This window comes from Melanerpes formicivorus, unplaced genomic scaffold (assembly GCF_026170545.1).
Source record: "Melanerpes formicivorus ecotype bairdi unplaced genomic scaffold, bMelFor1.0.p_v2 SCAF_27, whole genome shotgun sequence".
NCBI lineage: Eukaryota > Metazoa > Chordata > Aves > Piciformes > Picidae > Melanerpes > Melanerpes formicivorus.
The window spans coordinates 5436096-5456927 of NW_027142379.1; the positions used below are offsets into that span (position 1 = coordinate 5436096).

The 20832-nt window shown below is 38.5% G+C and overlaps 1 protein-coding gene across 5 annotated transcripts in view; it reads left to right on the top strand.

Annotated features, from left to right (window-relative positions):
• Positions 1–10891, top strand: part of PCDH10 (protocadherin 10) — a 35256-nt gene extending 24365 nt beyond the window's left edge. Inside the window, exons 5-7 of one of the 5 annotated variants that reach the window (XM_068153997.1) lie at positions 4881–4976; positions 6840–6914; positions 9228–10891. In XM_068153997.1, coding sequence (XP_068010098.1) covers positions 4881–4976; positions 6840–6874 — 131 coding nt within the window. In that variant the 3' untranslated portion in view covers positions 6875–6914; positions 9228–10891. Of the gene's footprint in view, positions 1–497; positions 3030–4880; positions 4977–6839; positions 6915–9202 lie in introns of those variants that run through there. The other 4 variants (XM_068153999.1, XM_068154001.1, XM_068153998.1 and 1 more) reach the window with 4 other exon arrangements.
• Positions 10892–20832: the final 9941 nt, after the last annotated feature.

Consider the following 20832-nt stretch of genomic DNA (forward strand, 5'->3'; position numbering starts at 1 on the left):
TCAATCTGTGCACTGGCCACCCTGAATCCACAGTTTTGCACTAGCAATAGGATGACTGGCATTGGGAAGCAGCTGTCAATATCTTTAATTTGTTCTAGAAACATAGTGTGGTGACGTCAGAAGAGTGAAAAAAATGATGTGTTTGCTACCTTCTTGTAAGGCAGGAAATAGGAGATACAGATGATTACAATTTTTAGCTTCAGCAGCTAACAAATTGTTGGAAGAACTAAGTATGATGATAGTTATCAGTGTGAATTGACTAAAAATCCAAAATCTGCTGAGGTCATTTAATTTGTTTCTTTGATGGATTAATGGTCTTTATTGGTTGAAGAAATTATTGTGGACACGGGGAAGCAAGTCTTCAGAGCTCGCTTCCTAAATTCTGCCTGAAAATTGTGTGCATGTATGAGTTTGCAAGAGTAAGTCTGCATTTCTTGCATACACATGAATCTATTTCATATGTGTAAATGATGTTATTTTACATGACATTTTCACAGGTTATCAGGAGTAATGTGGATTAGAAAGGAAAAAAAAAATGGATGCAGAGTAGATTCACCAAAGAAGTTACGGGGATGACAGACTCCTGTTTTAGCAAGTGGCCTGAGTCCTCTGACTTTATCTTTTCACCTCCAGCATCATGGCTGCATTCAGCACTGGAGAAGGATTCATTCTGAAACTTCTTGAATGCAACCTTTCTTTATTCATAAGGAATTTTCTAGATGCTGATACTGTGGATTCATCGTTGTCAGAGTAAAATTCTGTCACTTTGTGACTTTTTTTTAGTTACCTGTTTGTCCTTTTAATTTGACATCCATCTATTCTCAGTTGAAATTTAGATGGCAGTGACAATTGAATGTAGCTGCACACAGCTGTGGGTATTGATAGGAATGGAGATCTAAAAAAAGTTCTTGCTTGCAAATGAAAAGCAGTAATACCTTTTTTTCTCCTGCTGTACCTGAGCTTAAGTGCTGTGTGCTTTGTACTTGCAATATTATTTATGTCTAATATGTTATGGTTTGTACTTTTATACTCTCTGGCGTGCCTTTAGCCTGTGTCAACTATCTTTCTTCCACAACAAGTCCTGGACATGGTGTGAGTGTCAGAACATGGACCAGGGACCATGTCTGAAAGCAGATCAAATATGATCACACTATCTGGCCCCATATATTTCTCAGTGTGGCTGAGAAATTTTAGTATTGTGGATATTAACCATTCTGTTCTGGTAGTGATGGTCAAATTTCATTCATCAGTAGGAGCTGAATCAATATTTGGTTGTGAATAAGAAAGATTGTGGGAAGTTCATATGATACACTTAAGTATCTTACCTTGGTAAACTGGGAGGAACTCTGAAGTCTGAGTGTGTACTGCTCATGGAAAACAATCTTCTGTACTGTGCTTTAGAAAATTAGAAATGAAACATTCAAAACAGAGAGAGGACATGCTTGTCAGATCTTACTGCTACCCAGTCCCAGCTAGGAGAGAGGGGTGGTGGAAAAAAACACAATGACAAAGATAAATTGGTTAGGAATATGCAGTGTGATGCTGATGTTATACTGTAATGCATGCTGCCTCGTGTAAGCACAAGTGAATTTGTTTCTTTCAGGCCAAATCTAGCATGCTTAATTTAGGTACATCTGAAGGCCACCAAATGGTGACTTAAACATGTCTGTACTCTCTTGAATCTATAGGGAATTTAGGCACTTGAGAACAATTTAGGAGGATTGATTTATATCCCTCCTCTTCTTCCCAGGGCACTGAAAGTTTTAAGTCACGTTGTAGCCAGTCTTTAGTCTGTTCTGCACTGGTTAACTTGCACACTGACAGCTTAAAGAGATGTGTGTTGTAGATTTCAGAAGAATGGTGTAAAATGATGACTTCTGAAAAAAAACCACACAACCAAACAAAACAAACAAAAACCCCCAAACCCAAACAACCAGAACTGCATGGAGGAAGAAGAAAATAAGGTTGAGGAGAAGAAATTATTGTTGGACAAAAAAACCTCTGTGTGTGTGTGTGTGTAATATAATGCTGGTGTTTGCTAAGGATGGTACCAATATTATTAGCTTACAGTGAATCAGGAAGAATGTGAATTTGCTGCTAGAACATGGTTGATGGAGAATTTGTAAGTCCTCTGTGCTAAGTTTGACATGCATCAGGAACAATTTAGAAGTTATTTAATTGGTCTTGATCTAGAACATAATTGTAAGAACTCTTGCAAAATGAAATGTTCCATGATTCTCTGAATATAATGGTGATGTTGTGTAAAATCTTCAGTGTTTTCACGTAGATAATACATTTATAATAGTACAGAAAGACAAACCTGCTTTTTATCTGCTCTCTGCATCATGTGGGAAAAGTGTCTTAGGTACTTTTATGGTACATAATAGAATATAGCTTAGGACTTTCTGTGCTGAATTGTAGTAACTAAAATGCCGTGTTTCTGTAGTAAATAATGGCAACCAGAGATAAATCAAATCTGACATGTACTGTGCCACTGGGCTGTTACTGGCAGTTAAAAGAAAAAAAAAATTGTCAGCACTTAGAACAGAAAATCAAATGCACATAGAAGTCTTGTATGTGCCACAGAGCATTGATAACAAAATCCAGGACTTGATTCAGAAGAAACTCCTTCTTAATCATATGTTTCATGTAAAGCACACGTTGATTAAGATTAGTGCTTAAACTTAAGCCTATGCTTGAAGATAGTCCTAAGCAGGGAGAAATTTTATTTGGTGCTTTCATGAACTGGGACTTGGATGCTTACTCTTAAGCACTGAAATGCTTGGGGTTTTTTTTCAGAGGATCAGCAAAGTCCAGGTAGATTATAAATCTCAGAGCACTTAATAGCACCAGAGAAACATCATTTCAGTGACTGTCACGATGTGTCAACATTTGTATCAGGTTTCCCACTTGCCATATGAAAATAGCAAGATATGTTCCAAACATCAAAACCAAACCCTTTTAAGTGTGTATTTTTCTGAAATGAAGCTAACAGAAGTGGCAGTATGTGTCAGTCAGAAATTGGGTCAATAAACTTCTTTCAAAAAAGAGCAATACTCGGTTTAAGTTGTTGATGCAGAATTCAACACTACCTTCAAATGTGAAAAGTGGCAATTTTGTACTTAAGTGCAAAGGACAAACTCCTTTCCCCTTTCTGTGGAGCACATGACACACTACTTGTCATATTCACTAGGTTACGATCGCTGCAGTGTCCACCACTGTCAAATTTTGGCTTGGCTGGGAGTCACTTTCTTAAGCTGGTTTATATGAGTGTAGACATGGAAATAGGTGCACTTAATGCAAGACAAAAGGAAAGGACAATATATGTGGTTACATTTCTCACTTTATACAAAAGACAGCTTTTTGGCATAATCATCTTTGTTCCAGAAGTGAAGATGTAGTCTCATGGGAAGGAGAGATTTTAATGGTCCGTGGGGTTTATTTCTTGAGCTAAAAGCAAGTGTGTTGCCAAAAAAGGATTCAGTGCAACAGTAAGAAACTTTTATATTTTAGCCTACTTTATTTATTCACAGCCTGAAGACCTAATGCTCACAATTACTTTTTTTTTCCCCCACATGAAGTCTGGGTAATTGTGCCCAACAGTCTGAATGCTGTTGGTTTATTTTAGAAAGATTGTTTATATTTTCAACCATCAGATCCCAGGAAGAACGCTTCAGTCATACTGAATTCTGTATCTTTATTAGGGGCAAAATCTGGCTTGGTGCACCTTCCCCAGCCTTCCATACCTTGTCACCTGCCAGAAATGGCCAGCCAGAAAGTTGTTTCATTCTTGCCTAACTCCCTGGTGTCCTTCAGGGGTATTCAGACATACATAAGCACATAAACAGTGGCTGCCAAAGCCAATTGATTCACTAACATTAGGGGAGAGTTGGCCATTTTTATTACTTTTTTTTCAAGAGTACAAAAATGAGTATTCTCCATCTTCCTATTTTCAATTTCTAATATAATACAGAGTTAAGAAAACCACATCAGTTGTGTGAGGTGTAACATCAGTATCTGAACACAAGTTATTTTGTTCAGGTGTGCTCTACAGGCCAGTAGGAGCTGGGAAGTCATTGTGCCCCCGTACTCAGCACTGGTTAGGCCACACCTTGAGTACTGCGTCCAGCTCTGGGCCCCTCAGTTTAAGAAGGACATTGAGACACTTGAACATGTCCAGAGAAGGGCAGTGAGGCTGGGGAGAGGTCTCGAGCACAAACCCTATGAGGAGAGGCTGAGGGAACTGGGATTGTTTAGCCTGCAGAAGAGGAGGCTCAGGGGAGACCTTGTTGCTCTCTACAACTACCCGAAGGGAGGTTGTAGCCAGAAGGGGGGTGGTCTCTTCTCCCAGGGAATCAGCAGCAGAACAAGAGGACACAGTCTCAACTGCACCAGGGGAGGTTTAGGCTTGAGGTGAGGAGAAAGTTCTTCACAGAGAGAGCTGTTAGTCATTGGAATGTGCTGCCCAGGGAAGTGGTGGAGTCACCGTCCCGGGAGATGTCCAAGAGGGTATCGGACATGACACTTGGTGCCATGGTTTAGTAGTCATGAGGTGTTGGGTGACAGGTTGGACTTGATTCTATGTGAAGCACAAAAACCTCTTACCTGAAATCTCAAAAGAAAGGGGAAAAAGTTCCCCCTTAAAGTAATACATGAGGAAATTATATGAGGAAAAAGATTCTTTTCATATTTGTGTCCCACAGTTCATCAGACTGGAAAAGACACTCTCCTTGCCATGAGTGGAGTTTTCATAAAGTATTATTAGCAGTGCTTAAAAAAACTTCTTTAAGTAATAGCTCATTAAAAAATAAATAAATCAGGCTTTGTGAATTGATACTGGATTGACACCTGCAGTGACTGGAATACTTTTTTATCCACAGAACATGGGTGGCAGCAGAATAATCCCCATCCTACATCCCCCAGCCCCAGCCCCAGCCGTGTGTCTCACCCTTTGCCTGGATGCACCACTACAAAGGGTGAGGGAGCTATGGTAGTTTGCTCTGCATTCCCATTCTCTTGTTGACATCCTTCCAAAACTATACTTGCTGATAACTGAACTAGAGCTCCAGGTTAACTGAAACAGGCAGATTATTTTGTAGAGGATACCTTCCACCACTTCAACCCTGGTTTCTATTCAGCTGGGCCAAGATCAAATGAAACTGCCAAATTTTGCAGCCTGTCGGTTGTCACTAGAATTATCCATTCCTGGCTCTGCCCAAGCTAATGGGACTTAGTGAAGGGCAACATTTCATCTGCTACTGTTAATGCACAGGCTGTAAAGTGAACTGTAAAAATACAGAGACTTAAAACCAGTAATGAAATTAAAAGCCTCACATACATTGCCATAATGTGTGTGAAGTAATTAACTGCTTTTAAATTTGTTGTTCACTACAAGTGAAAGGCATTCACTGCAGGGCCTGAACAGCTGGGCTGTTTCTGAGCAGAATGCAGGAGACTGCAGTTGCAGCGTTGCATGGGGACAACCTGATCTGCATGGACGTGGCACCGTGAGGCACATGTTTGAATTGAGTGTCCACATCTGATAGCCCATATGAAGTCAAAGATTACTTGGATACTGTGCTACCTTAGAGAATTTGGATCTGAAATAGCAAGATGACAGCTTGCATACTGGCCTCTCCCCCTTTTCCTATTGGATAGCTTTCTTTGATTAAAAAGAGGGATTTTTTGGTTAAAGTGTCCTTTTTCTCCTAAGTAAAAGGGAATCAGTAATATTTCTGTACCTGCAGCAGCATGCCTGATATTTGATTTTTTTTTTGGAAGATTTTATTATCTGGGGGTTTATTTGGATCTCTAGACTGTTGGCACTTGGGAGAACTCGGCATTCTCTTACAGCAGATACAATGCTGTGGGAGTTTATGGAGCTCTTAAATATAGAATAAAGTGAAAGCTGCAAAAGTTGTAAAAGGCACAGAATGTGTTTTCATTGGCAGTGGACCTTCTCTCCATCCTAGTTAAATTAGCAAGCAATACTAAGCAGGAGAAAATTTTGATTCAGAGTGTGAAGTGCTTCATGTACAAGCAATCCCTTCTAGGGTTTGCCAACAGAGGAGATATATATGAGTGTATTTGTGGCTGTAAAGGAGTAGTCTAGCTTGGATGCAATGGGATGATTCATAACAGGGTGAAAGGAAGATTTATTAAAGAGATCAGAGCTTTACAGTATTTTCTGTTCACTTCTGATTCATAAGCTGGGAGTAGTCACTGCATACTTTCTGTTTTCTGTTTCTTAGGTTACTGTTTTGCATTTCTTTTTCTGCTCATCTGCCACTGATGTCTTTACACATCTTCTCTCATCAGCCTACATAGAAATAGCTCACTGTGAATGGGAGGCTTGCTGGTGTCTGCTGAGGATCAAATGAATCTTAATGTATTTTTGCTGGGTTTTATTTCCAGTTTTTTATTGCAGTTCCATATAAACTTTTTGCATTAAGCACTCTAACACTCAAAATCTTTGAGAGGTCTTTGGGGAAGGATCAGTAGTCAGTACAGAACCAGTCATGTACCCTAGGAAGTTTGATTGGAATACTTGGTGTTCTTCAGAAATTTTGTCCCCCTCAAACACTATTAGAATATGTGTATGAATACTATAAATACAGTAAGAGAATTATGCAACTGCTTATTATTAAGGACCCTTTTATAACTGCTACCTGTGCTCACATGGTCTTGAAGCTTCTTCCCTATGTGCTAGTTTGAGAGTTCAGAAGAGGAGATAAAATAGGCATGAGAGAGCTGTGATCTCAGAAGAGATATTAGGCACCAGAAATGATGGTGTTCTTGTTCCAGCTCTTACACTGACTCTGATACTTCCATTTCTATAGCACTTGCCATCTCTGGATCTCAAAGTGGATTATAAAGAATAGTGATTTAAACCTTCCTGCACCTCTAGGAGATAGGTAAGCAATATTATTCCCATTTTACAGATGGAGAAATTGTGATACAGAGAGGCTTAGTGTTTCCTGCTGAAGTTTGTTTACGAACACACATGCATGCACACACACACAGAGCCAGAAACAGGTGTCAGAACTTTCATTGCCCTCTGTTTTATGCTAAGTCCATCCTCCTTTCCATTTAACCTCTCTGATTTGTATTCCCCATCTGTAAAAAGACGGAAGCTGGTATAGACATGGAGATAATTTGCTTGCACATAGATTTTCTGTGCAAATACAGAAGAAAGAAAAACTCTAGAGGATAAAAGTTGTCTTTGAAATCCAATGCATTTTATGCATTTGCAGAGGATATTTTACTATTTGGGACAAGAATTTTTATAGGTGGGGAGAGCAACAGATGTTCTACCCCCTAATGTGTAATATTTAGCTATTGCTATAAAATGGCATGATTGTGTTGTAACAGAAACACATTAAGTGACATTTAAAACTGAAGAACACACTATTTGACATGGCAAAAGACTAGGCAGCCAGTAACAGAATCTCTGTGTTACCAGAATGCATATCATAAACAGGTGTTGCCATGCACCTCAAGTGCCACATTAACACCACCAATACATTAGACAGGAGCAGGACAGTAGTGCTGCACAGATGCAGCGATTGCCCTTATTGCAGATCTCCATGGTCTTCTCCCATGAAAATTCTACTTCATCTGTAGTGCAGCTCGAGTTCCTTAGTGGCAGAATGTGATCTAGAATACTGGTCTTACATATTCACAAGAGAACTAAAATTATTAGTAAACTTTTGGATCAAAGTTTTGAAGACCAAATATAAGTCTTGGTTTTGTTATTGCTATTACTGAGATGATTGTTTCTTGCAATATTTAAAAAAGATGGAAGTATCTTTACTTTTACATTTTAGAGATGTTCAAACACTGTCAGTCTGATCACACATTGCATCAAAACATCATGAAGATTCTGATCCCTTTAGTCTTAACTACTGCATTAAAAATACCTTGCAGAAGGTTTTAAAAATCCTTTCTAATTCCGTTGCTAATTTGCTACAGAACTGAAACATCCAAAACCTATTAGATGTTTCAGTTTTAATGTTAGTAACACGTCTGGCAACTGTCTGTGTGCTGAACAGACAGCATATGCAGAAATGTTCACAACTTTCTGTGTGCATCCTGTGGCATTGGCAGGTTAGATTAGACAAACACACAACACCCATGCTAATATCTTCCTGTAAGTAATCTAACTTCTCTGTGATAGAGTAGATACATTTGATATGTTTACTAATGAATAAGTATGGCTAATGTAGGTATTTTTGTTAAATGGAATGGAGTCTGGAAGCGTTCATGTGTCAGCATGCAAACATCAACAAGGATTTGTGGATGGCTTGATCCAAAGGGTCATTCTGAAGTCAAGATTTCCTTTTGTTTCAGTTGTAACAATGCACAGAAATATACTGAATTTCAGGTAGGGATTTTGTTGATTTGGAGCTAAGGTAAAACCTGATTTTATTGTCACAAGCTTTACTAAACAATAATGATAATGATGATTATAATAATACTTCAGCAAGTGAGGTAGTTCTTTGTCTCAACTTCATGTGTGACTGAGATCAGAACTTAACCCAGGGTCGTCTTGAATGCTAATATAAATCATTTGTTACCTTTGCTCCCAATTACAGTTAAAATAGCTAGTGTGTTGGGGTAATATAACTACCACAGCTGGTGGATTAGGATATGGGTTTGTAAATGCATTGACCTTCTTTATCTGTGTAACACGAGTTAATTTGCAGCCTGACAGTAAATGCTGAAATTTGAATTGCAGCCATTAATGCACCATTTTTTCATCTCTGTCAAACTAGACTAAAGGGTCATTTGGTGATGAGGATAATGGTTCACTTTGAAAGAGAAGGAAAGCTGGCTTCTGAGTCTTTGGGGGCTTCTAGATCTTGCTTCAAATAAGCTGAAATAGGGGAAAAAAAAAGTAGCCTTGGAAATTCCATTATTATTGGACCTGCAAGTCTGACTGTTTGCCTTGTTCTTATACTGGTTCTGCATAGGCACATTGGAATACTTGATATGACATGCTAGACAGAATAATAAAACAGCATGTGAAGTTTGGGTTTCAGGCTATCAAGCCTCAAAAAGACTTTTCTCTGAAAAGTGAATCAACATTAAGCTGTTTGCTACAGTGGGAATTTTAACCAACAGCTTGTGACAAGTTTTGATTGTTTCTCTACACTAAGCCTAAGAACTGTTGGAGACTGATTTATTTTTTTTTTCCTCTCAGAAGTGTCTTTCTTTCTTTCCTGCAGCACGGAAAAGGATATGCTAGTCACTTCTACAGGACTTACCTGAAGCAGCATGATTTGCACAAAAGTCGACCAACAAAAAGCATCAACTTTCAACTTCATTATCTTGGCCATCCAGTTCTGTGTAACTGAAGGATTTGTGTGCTGTTGGAGACATCATGGCCAACAATAGGACCTAATTGCTCTCAGCAGGCCTGAGAAATGAGTTGAAATGTGTAGAACTGTAGAAACTTCGGAGGCAACTGATCTTGCCTCTCTGATCAGTGTGTGCCTGTTTACAGCACTATATTATCTCTCTCTCCAAAATGTCACTGAGCCCTTTAGATGTTTATATTCACCACAAGAAGCCAATCGTCCAGATAAAAGAAATGTGCATTATAAATGCAATATCACTGTTTTAAACTTGACTGTTTTATATTATTTTTTGTGTGATCAAGTGTTTCCCCCAAACTATTCCAACTTTACAAGAGAGATTGTGATCATGTTCTTTTCATCCGTGGGTCATCAAAAGAGAAAAGAAAGGTGTTGTTAATCCGAGGGCCCACAAAAGTATCAAAGACATTCTGTAGTTTATACACCGTGTTGCAAAGTGTTTACTGTACTATTTCAAAGCTTCTAAATAAATATCAAATATATATATATTATATTATATATAATTTTCCGACAAACGTGGGACAACTTAGTTGATTTTTAAACGGATCCATGCAGTCTACACCATACACTTAAAGCGAGAAGGTAATTCAGGGTTCCTAAGCTATCCTTGCTAAAAGAAAATGAAAGAAACCTTTAATAGTACTCCCCCAATATTCGTATTTTGGTCAATCCTGTTTTATTTTTTTTTCTTGTTTAAAAAAAAAAAAAAAAAAAAGGGAAAAAAAAAAAGCAAGCTGTAAGCAACAACATTTTTGTCTAACAGTTGTAATGAATTTTCAATGCCAAAGATGCAGCTGTCAATATTACCAGAATGAGCGCTATGTACTATCAGAGGTATGAATCACTCGCCATTATTATTTTCTTTTTTTGGGGTTATATTTCTATGGTTTTTAATTTGGAATCACACAATCTTTTATAAGACTCTATGAACTCACCTGTATATGTTGTTAAAAAAGAACACTGGGTGTCTGTACATTTTGCAATGTAAGATATAATGTAAGTGAAGTTAAGTATTTTAAGCAAACCATCCCAAACTCATAAGTATGCATACATACAGACATACACACGCACACAAACACCCACACATCTCTCTCCGACATAGTTTTGTGAAACTATACAAATATATTGCCTACAAATATTTCTCTTGTGGCTAGGAATAGTTGTTGATAGAATTCAAATTACCAAGGCAAAGTGTACGCCAAACTATTGACTCTTTTGTCACAAAGGAGGTTTGAAATTAGGAACATGGCACATTCTCAGCTGACCCCTCTCCCATTGGAGGCAAAATGGGGGTGGCTACCATCTTTGTTGGGAAAAGGATTAAGCCCTTGCATATAATCTTTATGTTCTGTAATAATTCTGTGGTCTGAAACGGTATCTTAGAGCGCTTCTTTTCTATGAAATATTGGAAAGGGTGAAATTTCAAAGGTACAGTTTAAAATTACTTTCATGTCCATGGAGTTTAAGTACCATTTACTAAATGTAAAAATCTAGTAAAATGTTTTTTTCTTTTTTTTTCTTTTTGTATTGTGGTTTTTTTCCCCTCTCCCCCCCCCCACTTGGTATCTTAATATGTCAAATATCAAAACCAAATGAGAGAACATTATATTATCAACCAACATCATGCTGCATCTGAACAAATCCCTAGTGGTGATTCGATATTAAGTAAGACAAGAGAAAACCTCTTATTGATTGCAGTGGAATTTGGATCATGTCATTATATAGAAATTCTGCTATCCCTACCAATGCTGCCACAGGATGAACGTGTGTGAAGCTATATTTAGCCACTGCTGTGTCATAATGGAGTTTGGGGTCTTTTCCTTTTGAGTTGGTTTGTTTGTGTATGACAGTTTTTGTTAGAAGGATGTAAGTCATCTGTATGGAAACCATTCCCCTGTGGATCCAAACATGACTCCTGATCAAATTGCAAGAGCTCTTTGTACAAACAGATACAGGACCGAGCCCTGAAGTTATCAGTTTAATATTCCAAACCAAAAAACAATGTGCTTTTAATGTATACATGTGGCATATTTGTAGAACTCAAAATGTTTTGTGGGATCCTTTAAAGAAATGTGTATGCCATACAAAACACAGTTCAAAAAAACCCTTCCATAATAGCTATTGATTTGAGCAAACACAACAATGAAATGTGGTGGTTTTTTTTAACTATAGGTAGGGAGACTTTTAGTCTCTTACAGGCTTTGTTAATTTTAGGAAGAAAGGCAATGAAAGCTATGACAAAGACTTCATTTAAAGGAGTTTGTTAAAGTCTTGTTTCTACTTTTAAAGCAAGAAACTCCTTGTCCCTCTCAGAAGTGTTTCATCTGTATTTCCAAGTATCATTTTAATATTAGGCATATACTGCAAAGCATACACTCAGTGTTTGGGAGAAAAAAAGAAATGTTTTTCCTTTCTATTTCATGGAGAGTTGGAGTGTTTTTATTTAGTGAAACTGCTTTCACATTTTGCATGCCATTTTTTTCTGGAAAACTTAGCCATGTCATACCTTGTCCTTTATTTCCATAACTGAATTCTTTCCATGAGCAGTGCATGTGATACACATACCCATTTCTTTTCTTTCTTAAAAAACAGAAAGTTAATGCAGACATCAGTCCATGTATGCAAAGAAACCCTTCCAAGTTCATTGGGAGAGTCCCAGAGGATATCAGGACAGGATGCAGAACTGTTGAGGAAAAGGAAGTTTTAAGTACTACGGCCTGGGCTCCCAAGTTATTTAAAGATAGCTCTTGCTGATTTCCCTGGCTCACCTAATTTCAGTAAGTAATGTTTGACACGAGTTTTAGGGCAGGTTTAAAGAAACAGTACATAGCTGCTGCATCCCAAGAGAAGTGCTGAGAAGCATATTGGGCAGTACAGAGGCTCAATTTCTCCAATTTCTTTGTTTTAGTGGGGAAGACACCTGTGTCATCCAGCCTACTCCCATTGAAACTGACTTGTTCAGCATCTTCCATATCCATCATGCTACTAGGTGCCTATCTGCAGTGATAGGTATGTAAATGCCTTTAAACATTAGCATTTGTATTTGCCTCTTCCTTTAAGCATATGTGATGCAAACGTCTAAGGACTCAAAAGTAAACTGAAGCAATCAGAAAATGTTTAGATTGAGTATTAATGGGAAATAAGCTGGGATAAGAAAGGTTCTGAAATCTCCTTCATTAAAGGTTTGCAAGAACAGTTGAAAAAATACCTGTCAGGGATGATGTAAGTGCCTCAGAGAAAAGGCATCGACTAGCCTCTCAGTCCTGTTGTTCTATGATGTTCATAGCAGGGTGTGCTAAGCTTTGGAGGATGTGATCTGTGCACAGCTGTAAGAATAAGAATGTTCTTCAATTAGGTATCAGAAGCAATATTTAGTGTTTAATTTTGCAATGTATGAGCATAATAGAACAAGCTGTCTGTGTGAAGAACTGTCTTTGGAGTACATTAGAGTTCCAGCACAGATGACAGGGTCTTACAAAGGATAACAAAATGGAATCAGATCTGTAAATCTCTTTTTTTTTTCCCCAATTCCTATTTAGATGTGTAGCCATGGATTTCTAAACAGTTACTCAATCCCTGCAAACCCAGACTTCGGGTTTTTTTCCCCAGATAGATTCTTCCAAAACTTAGAAACACTAAAACATTTGACTACTAATGGAAGTTTTTGCTATGCTGCCAATGAGAGAAATTAAATAAAAGGGAAAAATTAGGGCAAAAACCTCTTCCCATTAATACAGTCTCAGCTGATTTGAACAAGGTGTAGTAACTTTTCATCAGTATTGTTGCAAAATTAAGTGGAACGACAATGCACAGATAAATACAGTTTGTAAAGATAATGCTTCCTGCGTTACAGTGACAATAGATGTGTGTGGGGAGATGTGTGCGTGTGTGCGTGTGTGTGTGTAATTGTAGTTTAAAATCTGGTAAGTTGCCACTGGGCTTTTTCTTAACAGGAGTATGCTCCTATCAGTAAATGCAATCAGAAGGGTAGAAACACATTTATGATACTACAAACTTAGACTTGTTGCTTAGTATAGAAGGGAGCTTTGCATTCAAGAATTGAACTCAGCCCCTTCTTCATGCGTTGTACCCATGACCAAACACACATTTCAGTATTTGACCTTCACAAGTTTCACCTGCTCATAGTAGGCTTTGGTTTTTTCTTTTTCTTTTTCTTTTCTTTTCTTTTCCTTTCTCTTTTTTTAATTACTATCATTCCTCAGGGTAAAGGGTGGATAAGTAGATAGTCTTCCTAGGCTGATAAACTCATTGCAGTTTTGCAAGGCTGTTAAATATGTGTATGTCTTGTACGGAGAAAGCTGTTCATATCCTGCGTTGTTCCATGTTGAAGTCTTGAGTTTTATAGCATTGGGACTTTTGAATTAAAAGTCTACACAAAGGCTTAGGGGCCAAAATAAGGATCTTTGGTACACATTCAGTTACTGCAGTTTGGTTGCAAAACATTGGCATCAGGTGTCTATAAAGAATAGAAAGGGTTTTATTCTTTGTGCAGTAATGTGAATGGTGGCAGCAAGACTTTTATTACATTACCAGAAATTCTGAAACTGTGAGTTAAATTCATTGCACTGATCCCTACAATCAGAGCTCAAATTCTTAACGAGCTCCTTAATTTTATTTTGTCTCTAATCTGGTAATCTGTTTTGGTATGAAATGGATACATATATACAAACAAATACACATGTCCATTAAAATCCATTGTTGAGCATCTGTGTTTTTGTAGCTATATGTAAGACATGAGCAAGAACTAACTTGGACAGCTTTCTTGAATTGAAATTGTTTTTGAATTTGAATTTGTTAATAAAGTTCATGATATTGACAGATGTCAGGAAAATTTATATCTACGTGGGTGTAGTTCTCCAGAAGGCAAAAAGCTTCATTTAGGAAGCATCCTGTCAGAAATGTATGATTTTGAGTGCTGAAAATCTTGCTGAGTCAAGATAAAACACACTGTGCTAAAGCTTTCTAGTTCGCTGTGTCAGCACTGCTTAAAGCATCCTCTGGATGTTAACCACTTGAGGCAATCAGAAGATACGAAGAATGGCAGACAGCATTGAGATAATGTTTGCCATTCTTACTGAGGGGAGCCAAAGACAATAGATGAATATTTACTAAAATATTTACATCTGTTATACAATATGGAAAATCCAGTTAAGCCAAACAATGAAGCAGTATGCTTCCAAATCCAGGCACTTCAAAGGTTAAAGGTCTTCTGATGCTCAACTTAAATGCATATTTTGGATAAATCATCTTTGAGTTGCACTAACAGCGAAGAGTAATGTATTGTATAACAAAGCCTTACAACATCATGATAAAGGGAATGTAACCAAACCAACCTTAAGTTTTAGAAGTCCTAGATCCAAACATTTGGGTTGCAGAACTGAGCTGTATTTTATATGCATCAGAGCCTAATTCCATTAAAGGCAATAGCCCAAGCCACAGTGATTTGAAGGAGAGCAAAAGGAAGTTTTCATTTCTTTCTTTATGCACATGCATTTTTAAGCAAGAGCAGCCTGCAATAAAATTCACACCAGAAAAAGGGGAACTTCACTAGCTCTGCTTTTAACTAGCTCTGCAATCCAGTCTGGAAATTTGGACATGGCTGTGTGTCAGTTTACAGCAGACAGGTTTCTCATAATTTTATCTCAAAACAAAAATCACATAAGTAAAATGATACTGCTGTTCAGATGTTCTGAGAAGACAAAGGCAGTAATGCAGTACTGAAAAGAGATTCATGGTTTTGCCATGCAGAAGGGTAGAGAGTTAAAAATTCATTGGAGCAGAGTATTCTCATGCTGCCATAGCTGTTGACTGAGAATGTGAGCCAAGCAAGCAAAGAAAATACCAACCTCAGTGAATGGTTTCTAAAGTTTTGCTTTGAAAGGAAATGAACAGACCCTGAGAACATTACATCCTTTAAGACGTTGACTGAAAGATGTTTCCTATCATCTTTTATGGTCTAAATTTTACCTGGAGTACAAAATCAGTCCTGTGAAGGCTTTTTGTGTTTATCTCGCTGTGTGTGGCTATTCCCATTTGATGAGAATAACACAGAAAAAAACAAAACAGAACAAAAAACTCAAACCTAGATGAAGTCTGATGTCAAAATTATCCCCATCACTACAGCTTTTCTAGACAGGTATCAGAACAATTTAGGGCAGAAGCTGACAGAAGAGCAGTGCTGTGGCGCAGTTCCTCTGTGAGGAAGAAAGAGAGAGGAGAAAGAGAACATTCTCTGCTTTCCCAACTCTCACACAAGACATTAATTGGTACTTAAATAGTGCTTTGTTCAGGAGCATAAATCTCATGAAAGAGAGAGATTTCACCGTGAGAGCAATATATTTGTTGTGGCTTATGCTATCTGCAAAACAAAAGTGATGAATGCAAGCAAACATTCTCCTGCTCAGCCCCCTGAAGAGGAGGCTGACTGATGCCCTTGGAAGTCATGACCATTTGGTTTATCTAAGAGGATTGGCTTGATTTATATTCGGACTGTTTACAAAGAAAGAGAAGAGAGAGTGCTGGAAGTAGAAGACAATTAATATAATCTAGGGAGAAAATGCAATATCCCTCGTGATATCGTTAAACGTCACTTCTAGAAATGATCTGTTACAAATTAAACCAACAAACAAAACCCCCAAAATAAAAATAAATCCACTCCTTTCCACCCCAGGTGCACATTTAAATTAGATCAGTCACAGCTGAGTTGAAAACTAGCAGTATGTGAGGTATTATATTCTTCTTACACCTATTTCCAGGGGATAATAGGGGACAGCCCTGACATTCAGCACCTCCCTGGGGACAGGGATGGGTTGAAGCTGTTGGCCCTGAGGTGGGAGTGAGGATCAGGCCCAGCACAGGGAACCATGGTCAGACACTGCCCTGGGACAGCTGGCTTGGGGGTGAGCCTTGCCATGGTCACTCCACAGCCTGTCAGGGAGCCTCTCCACAGCCTGTCAGGGAGCCTCTCCACACAGCCCCCAATAGGGTGGGCTACCAAGCCCCCCAGTTCAACCCTCCAGCAGTGTTTTGGACCCTATTGTGAAAACTTAATAGTTTACAAACTTCCTTCCCAGATATATTATATTCTATTTCAAAGAAAGCTTCACAATGAATGCTACTTCATTGTGCTTTTTACCATTTGTGTTAGCTGGTTTTTGGGGGGTTTTGGCATTATATGTCACTGAGCAATGGACATAGCATTCCACATGTTAAATTATACCTTTATAATGACACATGGAATTCAGTTCACCCTTACCATGTAGAAAACAATATTGAAGCTTCTGGGTTTAATTCCTGTTGTCACTTCCTGTGTGACAGACAACACAGGAATCAATTTCATCTTATTATTTATGAGATAATAAATTGGTTTATTTAGTAAAACTGATCCATGAAAAAAAAAGTCTAGGCAAAAGCAGGTAGTTTATTGTTTTTCTTCTCTATATAAATAATTTCTGTGTCTCCCCCTGTTCATGGATAAGGACATGCAGTAACAGCAGATGTTTAAAGTCTCCACAGTGTTTTACTGGACTGGGGATTCTTTTTCTTTACTATTGTTTCAATTCCATCTGGAGTAAACTGCAAACCACCATTTGCTTTCAAACATGTCAGATGCTTAATTCTTCATTTCACAGAGTGAGATCTACAACTTCCCTGAACACATTACTAATATTCACAGATCTAAAGCTTCAGGAAAAAAAACCCAAACAAACAACAAAACGCAACACCCCCACCCCCCAACAAACAAAATCTCACCCTTAAGCAGTGGAAAAATCTATGAATAGCTGCAAATTGAAAAGACATTTATTTTTAAGTTGGACTTCTACTGACTGCTGTTCTGTGTGCTTTATATCATTCATTAGTAAGCAAAATGCACTCCAGTGTTGTGACAGATGCCTGCATCACCATCCTTATTTTACTGAAGCAGAACTGAGACATTTTATAATGCAGTTTATTGCAGAGGTGAGAATAGAACTTAGTTCCTAAATCAAAATAATAAGAAAAGTCTCCACAGCAACAGCAGTGGTTATAATATAAGGTAATGTAAAACCACCTGGGTGCTAGAATACTGAGATGTCCCCACGTGCAGGTTAATGAGCTAACTAGTAGTCTAGAGAGCAAGATCTAATTTGTTGCCCTTGGTCTCTCTGTCAAAAGAAGATGTAATTATTCTTTGCAAAATGGGATGGCTTCAAAGAGAAAAACGAAGAGCTCTTCATCTTTCCACTCAGAGCCTAAATCCTTTTAGATTTGATAATTTGATGATTAGGGTCTAGATCCCATCACATAAAAGAAGCATTGTCCTCAGCAGCCAACATCATGGACAAATACTGTGATCTGTATGGGACAAAAATGGCCTCTACCAGCATTTCTCACTCTGATCATTTTCTGTTTAAATATGTCTTCCCAGAACACCTGAAAATAAGGTCCTGTTTTGTTTAGGGGTTTGTTAAGATGTTGAAGACTAAGCACCTGAGATTTCCAGCACAGATGGTGTGAGTTTTGGAATATTTTTTCTAGATGTAAGAAATAAATACTCAGTTCTCTCCATCTTAGATAATTTCTGCATCCACATCCAGCTTAGAAGAGTTTCTAAACAGCAAGTTGGAGGATTATCTCCTGTTTTGCAATTCCTGTCTATAAAAGTATTTAAATGTTTCTGGGTGCACGTGTACCACCTTCTGTGGCTAATCACTGATTAAATAGAGACTCATCTGCTTGCTCTCCAGTGAGTATTTAGTATCATATAAAAATTTTTGCTCAGTGGGTATTTGTAGATGACACACAGAGTGACACTAAGCATAGAAAAGAACCATTAGAGAGCTTGCCTTCATGCCAAAGGGAGAGATCAAGAAAGCAAATCACACCCGACATGTTCGTCATGCAGATGAATGTATTATGAGAGAATACTCAGACATAATATTAGTAAGGACAGTCTAAAAATCTTAATTAACATAGTGCATTACTGGGGAGGACTTACCTGGTGTTTGCCTGGCAGATGTCAAAAAGTTCAGAGGTTCTGAACAACCAGGCAAAATTTTGGAAGAGAAATCTTTCCTAAATCATCTTACTGATGACACAAGAAATAATGTACCACTTCAGTTAGGAAACAGTAACTTCCTCGCTGTTTCCCTAGAATAAGTACTCTCACACTAGCCTTATAAAACCAGAAAAACACAGAAGAAAAGTAAAACAAGAATATGGCTTATAGAATTGGTGGCATAAAAAGGATTTTCCCACCCCTCTGGCTTCCTTGGACTACTGTGATGGCCTCAGACATTCTGGGGCTGCATTGCACCCTGGTTCACCTTGAGAGGCCTGATGCTGACATTCACCCATGGACCTATCCTAACCATTCCTTGCCCCAGCCCTGTCCCTAGGGAGGTGCTCAATGATCATGGCTGGGACTGTCCCCAGCTGCTCTCTGCCTGCCCTGCTCCTGACTGGGTCAGTAGCAAGCCTTGATGTCCTGGGGAGATCCCAGTCCTGAGGGAGCCTCCAGCCCTTCAGCACCCTGGCACTGGGAGGTCATCATTCCCAATCTTCTGCCTTGCTGTAGGATCAGCACATTGAATGCCGTTACCAATACACGTTTGCCTAACCTGTTCTTACAGACTGTACTAAGGGCAGGCACAGCACGCCTCTGTTGTAGAAGAGAGATTCAAAAGATGATGGAAAAAGGAATATTTCATTTCGAGATGGACTTTTGTTTTGATATTTTCTTGATGTTATGGTATTAAAAATGCTAGAGTATTTAGATTGCAGACCAATAGCTGTTTCAAATAAATGAAACTAACATTTCCTGTGCATATGTTGTCAGTAATCTTACTCAAGATCATTGTTTTATCTTGGTCTTGGTTTGCTCTTGCGCCTGTAACACTTCTGTCTCTCGCTCTTTCCCCAGTCCCCTCTGCCTCCAAGACACTTACACTGGCCTGAGAGTAACTTAACAAGATAATGAGAGAAACTGTAGGAGGCATGCAAATAAATTCATTTGAAGAATGCTATGCACTTACTGATGTGCAGGTAATATCCCACTTCAATTCCAGTTTAGTCTACATAAACCAAGGAGAATAAAGGTAGGTTCTTGGCCTAGTTGTATCTGTCTGATCCCGGTCTAGCACAGGCAAATATCTTGCCCTGCCAGGTCCACTTTAAATAAGGAAAACTGACCCATTTATCAAAATACCAAACATCTGAGTGGAACTACAATTTTATAGTTGAGTGAATATACATAAATAACCCAGGAATGCAAACTGAATTAAAAAGTGAGATATGGGTTTGCCCCTCTCAAAGTCATAGCACAGAACTCACAACTTAGAGAAGCATAAATGAGATAATATAAAAGGGTATCTGAATTAATCACTCTGCACTCTTGATATAAGCTCATTATACCAGAAGTTTGTCCATTTTTCACCAGCCATCCAGGCTGTACTGCTAGAAATGAAGATCTCTCCCTGCTTGCATGCTATTCCCAGAATTTGTGTTCCCTTAGGGCTTTTGAAGAAGAAAGAAGAGAGCATCAGAGACTTGCTGTCTTGCTGCTGGTGAGAATACCTCTCTGGATTGATCTTCTATTTTAACACCCTGTTGTATTCCCCCTGCAGTCACTCAACATACGAAAGCTAAATTGGGAGAAAATGTCTTTCTTAAAAGATCAAAATCTCAGAAGGCTTTGAATCCTTAAATAATATGGGAGATCACAAGAAGCCCATTCGAGTTAGAAGAATCTGCTCATCACCTTGAATTATATCAGTACCATCCTTCTCTTTATTGCCCTTAGAGTGTGCAGAGTCAAAGACAAAATGGCATAACAAATGACACTCTGTGGCCTGCTGATTTCTGGCTGCCATTTGCACGTTAAATCAGCAGCAGCTGTCATGATCAGGAAGAGTGGTAGTCAGTGTTGGAGGGAATAAACATACACAGACAGGGATGAGGGCTTGACTCCTTAGGGAAAGAAGCAAAACGAAATAGAAATGGAGTGCAATAGACAATACAGGTGGTGAATGAATAACTCACAGTGTTATAAAAGGGAAAGGGGCAAGTGCTTTACAAGGATCATTTACGTATCTCAGTCTGAATTTGTGTTGTGTGTTGCCTCTCAACAAGGTAATGGAAAATGCCTTTAAATGTCAAGTATTTGTATTAGGCTTCTTTGCACATGCTTACGTCGTCCAATAGGTACTGCAGTAAGCAAAGTTAGGAGTTTCACAAGGTTACAGCTAACTCTCATGCCTGGGGAATAACACCATCTGCTTCTCAGCACAGTGACCTCACTTCACTGGGGCTTGACCATGGAGCCACTTCTTGGCTACTTTTCTTGGAATGAACTGGGGAGCAGGCCACTGCTATAGAACCATCACTTGTACTCAGGCTGAAGAGTGGTTCATGTTGCATGGACTGGGTTTTTTTCTTATTAAATAGTTCATCTCTC